Source organism: Python bivittatus, unplaced genomic scaffold, assembly GCF_059951505.1.
Source record: "Python bivittatus isolate LINGU-HERP-01145 unplaced genomic scaffold, Pbiv_v1 ctg000080_np1212, whole genome shotgun sequence".
Classification (NCBI taxonomy): Eukaryota; Metazoa; Chordata; class Lepidosauria; order Squamata; family Pythonidae; genus Python; species Python bivittatus.
The window spans coordinates 4105219-4122225 of NW_028277035.1; the positions used below are offsets into that span (position 1 = coordinate 4105219).

A 17007-nucleotide genomic window follows, 5' to 3' on the forward strand; every position below is an offset into this window, starting at 1 on the left:
TGGGAGGAGGAAACATCTGGCCTTGAGTCTCACCTGCTGGGGAACCCAGGTAATCTTCAGCCTTCCCCCAGGAAGGAGGGGGCGTATACCCTGAACCAACTGAACACCGTATTTAACCACTGGTTGAACTTTTAGTATAAAAAATAGTGGGTGCATCACACGACCTGGGAATATACGTGGGGGTAATGCCAGGTGTAGAGATACTGAGGAGTTCCCAGGGAAGGCATTTCACAGACTGGTAAGTCAGTTTCTCACACATTTTTAATTGACAGTGTTTTGCACCCATGATTAATGAATTCTCAGTGTGTTGGGTATAAAAGCTTTACAAACTTGCCCCCTGGCACTGACATGCCATGGTGGAACATTGCATAGATACTTGGTGTCCATCCCAGGGAGCGTTGTGTGTTTACTCCTGTAAGTATTTGCCTTTAATAAAGCTTGTGATGATCACACTAGCTTTCAGCTCCCCTTTCTTGGAAATCTCTCATGGATATTGGCCTCTGGAGAGCATTTATATTTGTATTTACATGTGGGGAAACAGGGCAACCCAGTGCCAGGCCTACTTCAGGAAGCCATATTTAGAGCAAGTGATAGCCCTGCCTTTGTCCAGGACTGTCCTACATTTGGTCACAGGAAGAAAAACAATAGCCGCAATCAGGGTGCTTTCACACGAATGTCTCCCACCAATGTGAAGTCAAAAGGATGCTATTCTATCTTTTTCCACCCCTTACTGGATCTTCTGCAGTATATGAAAAAGATTGGAAAAGGCTTAGGAAAACCTATGAAGCTTACTAGGGTTGGACAAGACAACATCATCAAGATGTTCTGTTGAATTTTGTGAATTAAGCTCAGTGAGAGCCTCTTAGCTGGCAGCATTTCTTCCTCTCTTTCTCTCTTCTCTGGGTGTGAATAGGCCAGAACTGAACACTTAAACAATAATGATTCACAATTACTATAGCAAGGGAGAATCCTGAGAAGAAACGTGGCAATGTACAATTTGTCAGGTTCTGATTCTGATGGATACTACCTTCCATTGCAACAGAAGTGGTGATTTCACAGCCAATGAACCAATAAATCCTTCTCAGTCTAGTGCCAATCTTCATTAATTTCTTGACAACTGGGGCAACATTAGAACTTCAGAAACATTCAGTCCCATTTAAATATTTTGGAATGATTTTCCCCACGTGCTGCATGATCTCCTCGTACAACCAAAGGAAAAGATGGTGGGAGCTCTGCATTTTCAGAAATCAGTTAACTTGTACAGGTTCTTTTGAAGAATCAAAATTAAGGAGACCTTGAAAAAACTCCTGAGAAAAAGTTCATGAGGACCTTGTTCAGATATACTACAGATAAAAGAACATCAACCTGTAATTTCTAAATTAAGAAATGATATGGAACTAAAATTATCACCTCTCCCCTGACAGTCCATCTTAGGGCTTATGCTTATATCTGGATAACCACAGCATAAATGATACCTGACAAACTGTTTTAAATGTCTTCATTCTCATCCCCAGTCCACTCCAGAAGCTACCTATATTCCTTCTTAGCTGTTCCAGTGTTAATGTAGTGTTTTTCTTCTCCAGTGCAAGTATTGCCATATGAACAATTGATGGTGCTTCATTGATGATGTAGCTGATGATGTTGTCAGGGCCTGGGATCTGCCTAGTTCTCATTGGCTATTTTAGGCTGCTGCAGACATGCCCCCAACCCCACCAGTTGCTGAGCATGGTCCCCATGACCATTTTGGGTTGGGAAGCAGGAAAGACTGGATTCTGGGCCACCTTCTATGGAAGCCTCAGGCTGTGTAATGCCTGACTGGTGCTTTTGAGGAGTGGCTGGGTATTACATGGGCTGTTTATAAACACAGCTCTGCCACTCTTTTGAAAGAAAGGCAGATCTGTATTTAAAAAAGAAAAGAACACTAATTCTTGGATGTGAGGCTTGCATGTGAACATATGTGGGTATTATTGACCCTTTCTCCCTTTCCATCTATAGGCTGCCTGGGGAGGGCTGCAGATCATATTTATTTGAATGGCTACTACAAATCTCAAGAGTTATCTCTCTCCTTACACACATACCCCACATTCATCCAGAGGGACTGAAAGCCCACTTGTGGAGCTGATGTGAGATGGGGGCAAAGTGATCAGTTCTATGTTAACAACAACAACGATTTCTTCCCTTTTCTGAAAACCAATTACAGTAATTCCAGTTCAGCACATAAATCAGTTTCAAACCTGGCCTCGTCACTGAGGCAGGGTAGGAGTCAGCATCACGGGCTATGCAGTTTATGCCAGCACACTCTTCTTTCAAATCAAGGCCTGGAGGAAGCACTTTAACACTTCCTTGGAGAAAAAGCCCATAGTGTTGTATTCTTGAGACTGAGAATGTATCTGTTCTTAAATTCATGTTACATACTTCAGGTCTAAGTGTCAAGGCTGTTTTCTAGTTCTCTTTTTCTGTCACACATCCTCTGAATGAATAGATGGATTAATGAAATACAAACAAAAATGGCTCTTTTCCTCTTCCAGTGTGTCATTAACAATAATATTAGATATTAGGGCTTTAAGTGACCTTGTCTGTATTAATTGTGATTTCCCACATCTGACAACATTCCTTTCAGATATTGCTAAAACCAAAACTTACCATCTTCAGTCTCAGGTTCCTTCACCACTAGTTTCTCATTTTCTGATTCTTGGTCTTCCTCCTGAAACAGAAACATTAAACATAAAACAATTGCCAAACTATTGACAATCAAACCTCCCTGGAAACCAATCCAATCCATGTGGAACATCCTCTGAAATTATGGACAGAATTTTAGTTGGAACTCAGGAAAGGATCCCACAATAAACAAGTCTTGTTTAAAGAAATCATGCATTTGCCTGCATTTCCCCCCAGCTGTCCTTGTGGGCAAGAGGAATGGGCAGCTGCAATGTCTCTTTTGAATGTATCATCATTTTTTCAAAACAGGATGACTCTAAGGGCAAGCCAAGGATTTTACCAACAGAAACATCTGGTTTTAAAAAGCAAAGGAAAGCATGTTTAGTTCTTTATCTGCACGCACATATTTTTACACCTCCATTGGCTGACATGTACGTTTATTTTTTTCTCAAGCTGTTCTATCTGCTTCCCACCTGATGTCATTATATAATACATATATCCACCTTTGCTCTCAGATTCCTAGTCCCACCTTTTCTACCCTGGTGCAAACACTGGCATTCTACCTGCCCTTCCCACCTAAATGCATATACTCCCACACACATGTACATATACTATACTCATATGCTTCAGGAACTTAGGGTTACTTCCATTTTTTTTCCTCCAGAAACAAAAAATAATTTTTTGAGATCAAGGTAGCATTGTGAACACTTAGGTGCTTGTGAGCATAAACTCAAGAAGCACTTCTCTGTCTGTCTGTCTGTCTGAGCAAAGCATTCACATACTACTAGTGGGAAAGGCAGTGCATTAGAGTGAGGCTGGGTCCAAAACTCAGGACATGGACACTTTGTTGAAGAAAGCTGGTCACCCTCTGGTCGGTTCTGGCAAGAAAAGAGCCTAGGCAACCCCTGTGTTGTTTTGGAATGCCATGGAAGAATGGTAAGCAGGTGATCAGTAATTTGACTAAGCCTTCTCCAACCTGCCCCCCTCCAGCTGTTTGGGGTTCGACCCTCCTGTATTTCCCATCCAGCAAGTTGTGTAGAGGCAACGGAATGGCTTTATGCAATCAACATTTAATGCCCCCTAAAACTATTCCATTGGTTGAATTTGGCTCTAAAGCAACTGTCATCACTAACTGCTTGTTTATACAACCTGAAAAAATATACTTTACAGTTCCATGGGCATGATTCATAACTCCAAAGAGAATGAAAGCAGGAAAAAAAAAAGTCAGCTCCTGACCAGCCTGGAAACCTAGGCATTCTGCAATTTTGTACTTAGGCTGCAATTCACGCTGATTTTTTTTTACTCCCTTTCTTGTTTTTGGTTATTCTGGTTTTTTCACATTACATAGGGGCAGGGTAGTTATGAAGGAAAGGGCCATAATTAGGGTTGGGTCAAATGAAGAGCACATGCTGAAGATGGAGAAGGTTTCATGTTTAATCCACACCTGGCAGGGAGACCCTTCTCTGGCATTCTGAAATGGACTAGTGGTTTCCCTCATGGTATAAATCATCTTCCATCCTCCTGTGAGCAGCTGGGACTCTGTTATGAAGCATCTCTTCCATCCCCTAGATATTTCCAAGCCTGAAGGTGTTTCTTCTCTCCCAGTTTGAAATCTATTTCTATGGCTATTAGAGCGAGCAAAAAAATGCACAAAGGCCCCTCAGTGATTGGGTAATTTAATGAAAAAAATGAAAAGGAAGGAAAAACATCTGATCCCTCCAATCTGATCCTAAGCTGAGAAACAAAAATAAGGAATTATCCGCTTCCTTTCCCTTATTTGATAGATTATTCTAGACATGACCCAGAACTGTAGGGGGATGGGACCCTGATGCAACATTAACTCTTGGGATAAGAAGCACATTTTTGTCTGGTAGAGCTTCATATCCATCTTAAGCTGAAGAGACCCTCTCTCTATCCATAGTGAATCCTAGAAAATGTAGTTCCATGAGAGGGTGACTTAGAGATCCCAGGATTCTTTGGGAATCCTTAGGAAATGCTTCAACCATTTTAAGTCAAGGTATAATTGCATATGCTCATTGGAAGGATTGATAAGGAAGCTCAAGCTCAGATACTTTGGTCACCTAATGTGAAGAGAGGACTCTTTGGAAAAGACCCTGATGCTGGGAAAGATTGAAGGCAAAAGGAGAAGAGGACGGCAGAAGATGAGATGGTTAGATAGCATCACTGAAGCAATGAGCATGAAACTGAGCAAACTCAGGGAGGCAGTGAAGGACAGGAAGGCCTGGCGCAATATGGTTCATGGGGTCATGAAGAGTCGGACACAACTTGACGACTGAACAACAACAAATAATTGCATACAGTCTGGCTCCAAGTTTACAGGGGCATTCATGCAGAGATATGCACTTTTTCATTGGTACTTAGTTGCTGGAATGCAAAATAACAATGCAGTGAGCAGTACTCATGTTCCCCTGGGCCTGGAGGGGAATGGAATAGTCAATCAGATTCCAGATAGTGGGTGGGCCTGCTTCTTTCTGGGCTCCTCAAATTTCCCTGGTTGGCCTCAGTGGGACAGGGGTTGACAGCTGCTACCATTTGCTAGGTTTGTACAGGATGGTGTGCACCCAGAGGGCCACCAGAGGAGACTGTCACTCTCAGTTAAGAGGACAAAATCAAGATGGAGAAGAGCCAAAGAGCAGAAGGGAACAAACCCCCAAGGGCCCTGCTGTTATCAAGATGAGATAAAACAGATACATTCTCCTTGCCCCAAAGGTCTTTGGAATTCAGAAAGTAGTTTTATAAAACCCAGGAATCGCTCCTGTTATCTCCAGACCTGATACAGCTGAAGGGCGTCACCAGGGAGGAATGTATACTATTCACTAGCCTTCCCAGTTGCCTTTTACATTCACTCACCAACCCCAGCATCACTACTCCCTATACACACATATCTATTTTAGTACACATTTCCAAAAATGGAAGCTCCTTTTGCCTCTTCATTCACTTCTTTCCAAGCCCATATTTGGGGGGAAGGAAGTGTGACTCAGCAAACAGATTTGCTTAGATGTACTGTAGCTGGAGAAAGAATGACAGAGGCAAAGTGGTTTGGCTTGGTTCCTGTGCATGGTTAGGGGTGCACACCTGCCCAGAGCAGTGCTATCTTCTTACTAACGGGTTTTAAGCTGACACTCTAACATCTGATTCATGTTTATTCAGAAGCAAAATCTGTAACTGCAGATCAACCTAGCAGCTTTCCTTAATTTGTGCCTCCCGGATACATGTGTTTATTTAAAACATTCTTTATCTTCATCAGAAAACCACCTAGAATGCCTTCAGATATCAGTAGTGCAAACTTCCTGCTGCAGACTTCCAGCATAAGCGACGTTATACAAGCAAAAAGGGAAGGGCAAGAAAAAATCAAGCTCAAGCTCTTAAAGTTATACTCTTAAATCTAGGAGAAGCAGTTCTGTCACTAGCCCATAGCTGAGGGAGGCCCAAAAGCTGCCATTTCTCAGCGGAGGCAATGGAAAACCCATAATGCTCTTCTCTGCTTCACAGCTTGCTGGAAAGATCCTACTGGCCGAGGATGAACTACAACAGGCACATCTCAATATTCTGATCTCCTTTTCTTTGGTTTCACGTGTTAATGCACAACTATACGCACGGAAAGAGAGCACAGGGAAAAAAGAGTGCAGTTGTGAGATTTTGTTCTCACTGTACAGCTCTGTACAGACTCAAGTGGTGCTGGGGGCCGTCATGGTATTTCATAATAAAACCTCACAGCACACAGAGGCTTCCTTATTGTTATCATGCGTTGACTCTTCTGTAAGAAATTCCCATGAAAGGGAGAAAGGGAGGACAGGAAGAGAAAGTGCTTCAGCCCCTAGGGGAAAAAAAACACCAGCACAACTTGTTCAGGTCTCAGGCCTTCCCAATATTTGCTGACGAAGAATTTGAAAGTGGCATCAAAAGATGTGACAAAAAGGTTTCCTATAGAAAAGTGGGCTGTGGAATCCTTCCTGCCTGAAAGAGACAAAGTAGCAGAAGTCTGGGAGTGTCTGTAGGGCTGCTATGTCCCCAACAGTTTATGCAGCTGCTCCCACAGACAGTGATCGCTCGCTTGGAGGCTTAATCCAAAGGACCTCCTTACCCAGCTCCTGCCTGGGGTTCCACAACAGCAAGGACTCGGACCTATGGCTTTGCCATAGTTTGGTCTTCGTTCTTTGGATGAGCCTAATTCTTCAGCAGATCTCTCCCAGCACAGCAGAGTTTTACACCCAAATGTTTCTTAGGCTTTCTGTGTTTACTGCATTTTTAGGTTACACCCTCAGCTGCGATGAAATCGAAGACCCAGCTGTCAAAATGGGAACAGAAGCCAGCTCTCTGCCCCATCCCCCACCTACCTTCAGCAACCCTGCCTGGCAAAATCCTGCATCTTTTGTCCACCCCCATCCAGGCCTGGTTGCTGGAAAGGCACTAATAAAGGGGAATCAGGGAAAAATGCATACAACCACCTTCCCAAGCTGCCTTTGTTCAGAGGGGCTGAATTGCAACTCCTAGGATTTCTCCTCAGTACAGTCATAGGAGCTATGGTCCAATAATTGGGGAGCAGCTCTACACTGGGAAAGGTTAGCACAGAGAAATGTGGGTTGATCTATAGTGACTTGGGCTCAGTACAGATCCTTACCTGGAGCTGGCAGAGACTGATCGTGGGCTTTTCTGCATAGAAGTCACCCGGATTATTCCTGAGCTAGAATGGAAGTTGCTTGGGGAGAAGGTTCAGATGGGTCCTTGTTTTGATGTATGCTTAGGTGATGGAAAGAAGACCTAGGATACTCAGACTTTGATGTCTATTAATGGTATGCTGAATATCACTTGCCTTCTTCTCATTATGAATTTGTAAAACCTATGCTCTGTTATCAATGCTAAGTTATGAAGCTTTTTAAAAAGAAAAAGGTTGAGCTAGCTGAACTGACCACTAGATAACCTTGTCTGTCAGGGCCACGGACAGAGCTTTGTGGTCATTCGGCCTGTTATTGGGACCCAGTTAATGGGTGAGATAAGAACTTGGGTCACTAATGGAATGTGAAACCTTCTAAACCTTTGTTTTTGAGTCTGGGAGCAAGTTGTTCCAGCAGGTCCCCAAATGGATGCCAACACAGCAGTAGCCACATTGTCAGGCTTTTCCTTGTGGATTAATCTTAGCAACATTCATGTTTGAAGCTTGATTCATCTGCTTGTAATTTTCTCCTGTGCCTGCTTTTTTTTTTTTTGCAATGAGTCATAGGTATTGCTGCAGACCTGCCAGCTGACTCTATTTGAATAGTTATCTTTTACACATCTTTTGTGTTTCTCTTTTTTTATCCTAATTAATTGTGATTCTTTTATTTGCTGGTCTATGACTGAATAAAAATCAATTGATCGAGTAGTTATCTACTGCTATAAGGGATTATCTACTTCCTGGAAGTATTTTAACTCATCTATCTCCTCTTCACTTTTAGTTAGTGCTAAATGAAACCATTTCTTTTTTTTAACAAAAGCTTTAATTATGTTGCAGGTTCAATTGCAATAAACCAGTTATGCTTGGCAAGTACAAAAATAAATTCAGTAAAGCTCAGAATATATAAATTCAAAGAGTCTTGTTAGGATATTCAGAATGGGGGAGAGGGCTCCTGCATATAAAACCTAATTAACCTGTGGAATTCATTGCTCCAAAAGATGATGATGGCCGCTGAGTTGGATGACTTTAAAAGGAGAATGGATGTACTTAGGGAGGACCAGATTATCAAGGGTGATTTCTCTTGAGATTCAATGTTACTTCCAGACTGGGGGCAGCAGGCCTCCAAACCCTAACTTCAGAGAATTTCAGAAGGACAGAGCTACATCTCCATCTCCTGCTTGCAAGAGCATCTCATTGGCCAATATGAGAAACAGTAGATTAAGATGGACCTTGGGTTGATCCAGAAGGGCTATTCTCATGTTCTTATAGCACGGTGACCATCACATTCATAGGAATGTGATGTGGAAGGCAGTGGTGGGGAAACTCTTCAACTTAGTTTATTGCTTTACCTGGGAGAGACTGTTTTGGAACTGGACTGGAATCTATTTTAAATTTTATTTCTGAATGGAGAAACTCATAGCAGTCCCTTTGCTTATTTCCTACAGGCTCCATCCTATTGCTCACAGATCCAAGGCTTCATTTTGCAGCAAGCTGCCGGAAGTTCTTTGCAGAAGGAAAAGACATGAGGGAAATGAAATCTGCCTCTGTTACATTGCTGGTTTTAAATATGAAAAATGAAGTTACAGTGCCAAATACAGATATAGGTTGGAGGAAGAATGCATGCAAGCTCTTTATCCCAAAGAACGAGAAAGGGTGTGAAAGGAATTTAAACATCCAGCTTGGAAGGGGAGTTTTAAAAGGAAAACCACAGGATGGAAAATAACTCCTGGCTATCATTCTGAAGGGTGTCACATGTTGCCATTTATGGCTCTGCTTTCTTATCCAAGCCTGATGCAAGATACAGCAAGAGGAAAAGGAAAAGAATTCAGTCTGAAATAAAGGTCCTGCTCCACAAAGTCAATGACATCATTTGCTGTTCCCTTTCAACCAAATCCTGCTTCTTGATCTCTTCATCAATGTAATGAAGGAAACAGCTGCTAAAGCAAATAACTTCTCAGACTATTGGAATAATCAGTGCTAATCTGGGAGAGGCTTGAGCCTGGGTGTGCTTTTGAAAAGGGATGAAGTCTTCCGTCTGCCAAGAAGTCGAGGCTGTTATGTACACAGACAGCAATGTGAAATGGAGAAGAATTAAAGTGAGAGCCATCTGCAAGTTTGTGTGTTACATACCACATGCCTGAGCAGACACACCGAAGAAGGAATCCCATGGAAATGAGAGATTTTGGTATAAACTCATTGCTATAATTAGTTATATTCACTGGTTCAAGAAATTACCAACATCAATCAATTGGATATGGAGGGTTTCTTTTTTAAAAACAAATAAGGGTCTGAAGAAAATGCTCACTCTTATTTTACTTAATCTGAAGTCCATTCATCTTAAACCTGCCAAGGTTGAGAAACGCTGCTCTACGCAGTAATAAGGGAAGGAGCTGATACAGGCTTCTGTGTCTCACCCAGCCCATTCTCTTGGGATGCTTTGCAAGCTTGTTTGGGTCTGCTGTTTTTAACTCATTTCTAATCTAGTCCATTAATAGCAGACCTCCAACTGCATTTGCCTGATGATAAACATCATTTCGCCTGGGCATTGTTAGCATAAATAGATTCCACGTCAGCTTAGAAACTGCAGGAATTGCTGAATTCAGTGGTAACCACCCAGGATTGAGACTCTAAAGGAAACTACCTTCAACTCCTTGATTGGCTGTTTGGAACTGACTGTGTAAGCCTTGAAGATTTCCCACCAATATTCTTTGCCTTTATTACTTGTAATTGAGAAAGGCTTTCTGCAGATACTGACTGATAAACCTAATTCTTCTTGAAGCACCTTATTCTTTTATAGTGTTCATGACTGTCAGCAGTTCAATATCATATCCCTCTGTTTAGCACACTAGTTACTGCTCATCGAATAATTTTTCTTTGTCATCTTGGCCTTTGCGGAACCACAAGCAATGTTTCCATTTTATACCTGGAAAAGTATAGCTTGTTCTCATGTGGAATATTGTAAGATGGGCTGCAATTTCACTTTGTAAAGTCAAGTATTTAGGTTAGGGTTGTTTTTTTCTGGAGAGGACATTCATATCATATTCTCGTTAGAATTAAGTGTTTGGTTGCTTTGAAAGGGGTTTTTTCCCCCTCCCTTGCATGAGTGAGATACTGTCTGCTCCAAAGGCATAAAAACCGGTTTCTGAACAATGCTGCCATTTTGAAGATGAGATGAAGAAAGTTCTGCATGAACCAGTACTTTGTACAAGTCTCTCTTGAATGGTTAAATCTGGATGTAGGGGAATCACCAGGGGGCCTTGGGAAAGCCACTATTTCATAATACAAACTACCTCAAAGAGCACTTTTAACATTAGAATAAAAATCCCTACATTGGGTCTGAGTTTGGTCTGAAGACACAAAATGTACCCCTTGCTGATGTTAAAGAGGAATGGATCTAGCTGGTATGTGGATGAAAGGCCATATGAGACCTGCCTCTATTTCCTCTGGAGCTTCATCATGGGAGAAAGGCAGAATATAAATATACTATAGAAGGTGTTGTTTACAATAGAGGGGGGTAACCAGCTGGTACATACAAAGCTCCAAGTGTACTTTCACAGCCCCTGAAACCCTTTCAATATTGGCTTAGTTTCCTCATTTAAAAACTAACCTGCCTTTCCCCAATGCATTCAGATGTGTAATGCTTTAGAAGTACCACATTTCTTGTTTTGAGGTGGTAGGATTTGGAGGGAGGGGTTAATGCAGCTGTGCAAACCCTGGGATGTTCATTTGGAATGAAGGTTGCTTAACTTAGGAAGGGAAGCTACTAATATGATACACAATAGTCACATACTTGGCTCCATTTATTATTACTTCCATTACAGGTATAAGCCCCATCATCTCTAACAGCAAGATAGGAATTGTTGTCCAATATATTAAAAGGCTGCTTAGTTGGGAAAGGCTACCTTAAAGCTTTAATATGGTCAAGTTAATTTTGGGAAATGCCTGCAAGATGATGTTGCTTGTTTCCTGGTGACGTCCTGTTAGGAAAAGATCAAGCATTATTCCCTATGTACAGGGGGATCAGGTTTACTGAGTTCCCAGCCCCTAAAGCAGAATGGACAATAGTTTATTAAGGTCCCTCTAATTGGACTCACTGCAGGCATCTGGTATCCATCCTAGCTGCTCTAACAAAGGAAGGCATTACGACAGCCTGGATGTGTGGCCTGACTGCATCATTTTACAATTCGGGAGGGTGAACTGCTGCATCTAGCCCCATTTGCTATTAGAGATTTTAAAATCTTTTTCAGAAGTACACAAGAGCCTACAAAAACTATCCAGTACATGAAGGCCATGAGGAAAAAGAAAGTAAAGTAAATCCATAAATTGCTGATGACTGGGAAGGAGATCATAATTCAGGGTTAGCCTCTATCGAAGTTGCTGAAATGCAGTACACTTCTGCTATACCTTTTGTATAACAATTAAACAATTCTGCAATGTTTAAAGATGCATTTTCTGTCTTTGGCAAGTATTCATCTATACATTTTCACTGAAATCATACAATTATAACCAGACTATGTGTTTTCATAAATGGAATATGCATATCCAACAGTAGCACAATTCTTAGTGGGACTTCTCTCAGCTAAATTAGTTGATCGTTTCCTATTCTTCATTCCTCTCCCCTCTTATTCCTTCCTCTAATCTATGCCTAGTTTAATGCCCAATAGTAATTCCCAAAGCTCCTCCCCATTAGAATGCAAATGAAAAAAGGGCTGTGTAGAATTTTTTCCCTTTTATGCAAATTTCAGAGTGGCTAGCTATAGTGATCTGAAATCAAAAGATGTTTAGGAACAAATATTCTGCCGCCGCCGCCACCACCACCACCACCCAGCATAACAAAGGAAAATATTTTTTTAAAAAAGAAAGGACTATCTGGCATCTCTGATTCCTAAAACTCCTACCTACCCCAAGGAGAAACTCCTTCAGAGCAGCTGGAATAACATCTCCCCTTTGCTCATTAATCAGAACCTTGTCTGCTTGAAAAGCAAGGCGTGTGTTTGCAGGCAGCTGACTCTGCAGGAGGAAATGTCAGTTTATTGGAGAATAGGACTGCTGTTGTCTAGCACAATTCATTTTCCACATGGCTGTGCCTGTCAGAGGTGGTCCCTGCCTCTGAGGGACTGAGGCTGCCTGCTGCCCTGCATTTGGACATCTTTGGTTGGTTAATGACAGCCAGGCAAAATCTTCCAGATCACTTTTTAAAATGAACCCTTCGTGAGGCAGAGGGCTAACTAATGAATAGTTCTCTCCCTCATGCACGCATACACCATGCACGCATGTGTAATTTCCTCCTGTGGCAAAGCCATGGCAATAACCTGCCTGTGAAATTTGAGATAGTCAACTGCACATGTACAAGCTGTCGTTGGATGCTACATGCCCATGTATGAATTAATCTTAAGTTGCACTGATCGCAGCCATTTGAAAGCTCCCTTTGATTTCAGTTGGTTCAGATCAGGTTCACACATCACTCTAGGCCACAATGCAGCTTGTTAGGATTGGGCTTTGTGTATTTCGTGAATCCAACCACAGTGCCATACTTGAATTCTGCCAGTTGTGGTTTACTCAGTAAACCATAATTAAACAAACCATGACTTAATATGCTGTAAGATCCTAGCCAAAACCAGAATGTTCCACAATGCTTAGATACAGAGTGCTCTGCTGCCTGGAAAAGAACTACTGAAATGTGAAAGGCAGGAAATGGTAAAAATAATTATAGTATGCCGCACTGCCAAACAGAGTAACATGGAGAGAAGACCAACTGTTTCGTTAGTAAGAAAAAGGAATGGGCCCAGAAAGAGATGTGCCTCGGAAGTGATTATATGAAATTTTATTTTCCTTCATACATTTTATGAACTATATAAAATGTATCTCTTTGACTTCAATCCCCCCAAATACTTGTAGCCTGTAACTCCCATCACCTTTGATCCTGACAATTAACAATGTGGGCTGATGGGAATTGAAATATCCATCCTTTGGAGGGATCCAGTTTAATTTCATTCATTGGAAAGTGTAGCAATGGAAATCTTCCTTTCTGGTTTCATACTTTCCTTTTCTGTTCTCATGTGTCAGGGAGGTAGGGACAGAAGCAAGGCAAGGAACACTTCTCCCCTTGGAAATATCTAGGCCAGCTCAAGAGCATTTCATGACTGAACTGAAGGACAGTATGGCATTTCCTTCCGACAGTCATTTTTATTTCAGTGCAGGTGATGAGACATCTGACTGCGTCAGAGGGCAGCAGGGCAAGCCATGTAACATACAGAACTCTCTCCCTCAGCACTTCTGATGCTGCCCTATTCTTCTGACTGTTGCCACTGCCCTCACTCTAAGCAGCTGGGAACTGTCTCATCTTGCTTAATTGCAGAGCCAGAACCTTCCTGGTTCTGTTTTGATGGATCTGTAGCTGTACAAAATCAACTAACAGTTCCAATGATTTGTGGTAAGTTGCCACACACCTCTTAAACTTGCCATACATGCACAGAACACTTCCAGATACTAATACCATCAGCGTATATCAGATTCTGGAGGCCTTGGACTCAGAGGAACAGGTCCATTCAGTTAATATTCCTACTTTCTCTATCTTCCTCCACTCCCACAGCCTGTCTACAAATACATTTGGTATCTTAATTCATTGAGATGAATAAGGTTTCACCCTTGTCCTCTTTTCAGTGTTCCTGCTGTAAGGTGTTGTTTTCCTGTTGCTGCCGATAGTTTCTCCCTTTGCAATGGGAAAAGAACAATACTGAGCAGGGTTGTGCAGGTTAGATACAAAGCCTCATCTACTCCCTCCCAGTGATCTTGCTGCAGGTCTCTGAAATTCAGTGGGAAAATACCTACCAATTTCCTGCACCCAGCTACAAGCTGACAAACTGGGCCGCTGGGATATGCTTCCCAGGGGCCACTGGCTGCCTACATGGGGTTTACAGTCGGTGTCTGGATCTTGGAACATGTCTTGGTAAATATCCCTTTACTTCAATGCTCTGACTTTCCCCTCTCTCTGAAACAAGACAATCTCCCTAATTCCTTCATAAGGAAGTAATGAAAGAGAAGAAAGAGAACACTAATATATTTTGGGATTTACATAATTTATGTTGATTTACAAACAGATATCAGCCTGTGGCCTTATTCATTATGCTTGATTCTTATAGCAATATCTAAGGTCACCAGATGGCAAGCAAAGTTCTCACATTTGAGGCAGAGCTGAGTGGCTGAGCAGTTGGGCTGGGCTTTTAGGATGTTGCATGTTCTGTTCTTGTTCTGGAGCTAATTTCTGGTTTATTTTTTAAGGAAAATGGCAACCTTGGGTTAATAACTGGCAAATGTGAAAAACAGTACATCTGTTTTTTTAATTTTCAGCTCACAAAAACACAATTTTCTTGTGTTGAATAGGTTGGAATTAGTAGGTAGCACTTGTGTCTAGCAGGGCTACTTTTTGCATTAATACATGTAGGTATAACAGAGCTTAGAATAAATAGGATTTTCTCCATTACTGCATAATGAGGGAGGGCGGGCCCATGACATTCTGCTGCATGAGGCAAAACACAAAATGATACCCTTCCATTCTACATATAACAGTTGAATGAAACTTATTTCATTCATCTCTACCAATGCGGAAGCATCTTCCATGGCTGCTAGTCATGTGTGACATCCAACTCCCCACCTTGTCACAATTTGCCAGTGCTCAGTTCATGGTGTCTGCTGTCTGAGGTAGCCACTGAGCTGAGAGTATGGAGAAGATAAAAACAAGTGAAGAAATACATGGTATGAAATACAGATGGGCTTCTGAGGATCTCTTACTGGGAAATCAATGGCCATAAATGCAAGCATCTGTTCCCTTCCAGGAAGTTCAGCCAAAGCAGGACGTATCACAGGCAAGGGAGAACAGGAGCCCTTAAGATACAAAGCTGTATCTTTACTTGAGCTCAGGCTTCTGTATCAAAATTGCAGTACCTTTCAGTGGGATAGCAGATTGCTTCTCCATCGGAGTTTTACAGCTTGAAGAGCACATAAAAAACATAAACCCATTTCTGATCCAGCTCACAGGACATGAGAAGGATGTAAAGATCTTAATCACTAAGTCTTGCCAGTTCCATCTGTACCAAGTGTATAAAATGCTCATTTTCCCATCCATCGAAGAGTGAAGGCCAACTTCACAAGTTGTCATTGTTGTTTCATGAAGGAATTGCTCAGGCAATTTCTATCAAGCTTCAAGATCAATAGGGACCTTCCAATCTTTCAGTTGATCCCAGTAGCTGACAAAAGGATGGGTAAATCAGGTTTAAGAGACTTGACCAGAACCTAAATAAAATGGACCACAATGTATCTTTCCTGTTAACAAAGGAAACATGCTGCTCTCAGGATGGAAAGAAAGTACTTGTGTCTCTACCAAAATCTGGAGGAAAAGATTGTACATTTGCATGCCAGAGACTGATTCAGACACAGTCTTTCTCTCTCTCAACAAGCCATTTTCTAAATAATAAACTGAATAGGCAGGACACTGGCAGGACACTAGAACATATTTATGCCTTTCATTTGATAATATATTGCCAATGACTCTGAATAGGAAGAAAATAATATTGATAAAGCATTGCAGGCGCTCTCCACTAAGGCAACTTGGCGCATATTGGGATTGGGAAGAGAACTGGTCTTTCTGGTAGATAAAATTATGAATTATCTTCTTCTGCCTCAAGATGGAATTCTTCAGAATTTAAACAGAACTTTTCTAACCTGATGCTCACTTCAGCTAGGCTGCACTTCAGTTCCCATTATCCCCAGTCAGCACTGCCATCAACACAGAGGACAGTAGGTAGGAAACAATGTTATAAATTATGTTGCTTATAAGGAAAAAACCCTAAATCTACATGATGGAAAAACCTTTATTAGAAAAATTGAAAGGTTGCAAATAGCATCCTCTCTCTCTCCAGAATTCCTCATCAGACGTGATGATAAACAAAGTAAACAACCCCCACCAACATAAAACAATGGGGGATGGCAGTGAATGGGGCTAGTGCTGAAGCCAGAGTCTCTGTTTTGTTAAAACTACAACATGCTCCTGGCAGCTGAAAGACTGCACATGAACTATGACACACACACTCTGGTGGAGTACAGCCCTCTCCATCAAAGGCACGTCATCGGAAGAGGACATGAATTCCCCTGCTAGGGGGGCCACTGGGCAAGGATGAACTATATTTTATTTCTGAGTCAAGGTAAGTAAGCGAGAGAGAGAAAGATAGAGTGAGTGAGAAGAGGGAGGGAGGGAGGGAGGGAGGGAGGGAGGGAGGAAGGAAGGAAGGAGTTCATACATACTGTATATACTTGAGGATAAACCAAGAGTTTTAGTTGCCAAAATGCACCCAAAAAAATTGGATTCAGCTTATCCACAGATAGGTGTATCCACGAGCATACACAGTAATACTTTTCAAAGTACCCACATTTCCCATATATACTTGCATATAAACCCATCCATGGATAAGCCGACCTTCACATTTTTAACAAAATGCCATGAAAAATGCAGGTCAGTTTATCCATAGGTGCATATTATGTGAATGGGCTACCACAGTTCAAACATCATAAACAGAGGTCAAAGATCAGAGTTTTCTCAAATACAATATTTTTTCAGTAGAGCCAACGGATTTACCAGTGAGTCATCTACTGTGAGTCAGTTGATGAATTTCAGGCAA

At 41.7% G+C, this 17007-nt stretch overlaps 1 protein-coding gene across 5 annotated transcripts in view; it reads right to left on the reverse strand.

The window, feature by feature from the left end:
• Positions 1 to 17007, reverse strand: part of MXRA7 (matrix remodeling associated 7) — a 65877-nt gene that overhangs the window by 36156 nt on the left and 12714 nt on the right. For all 5 annotated transcript variants that reach the window (XM_088133410.1, XM_088133409.1, XM_007436773.4 and 2 more), the window contains exon 2: positions 2644 to 2704. In XM_088133410.1, the coding sequence (XP_087989536.1) occupies positions 2644 to 2704 (61 nt within the window). The remainder of the gene's footprint in view (positions 1 to 2643; positions 2705 to 17007) is intronic.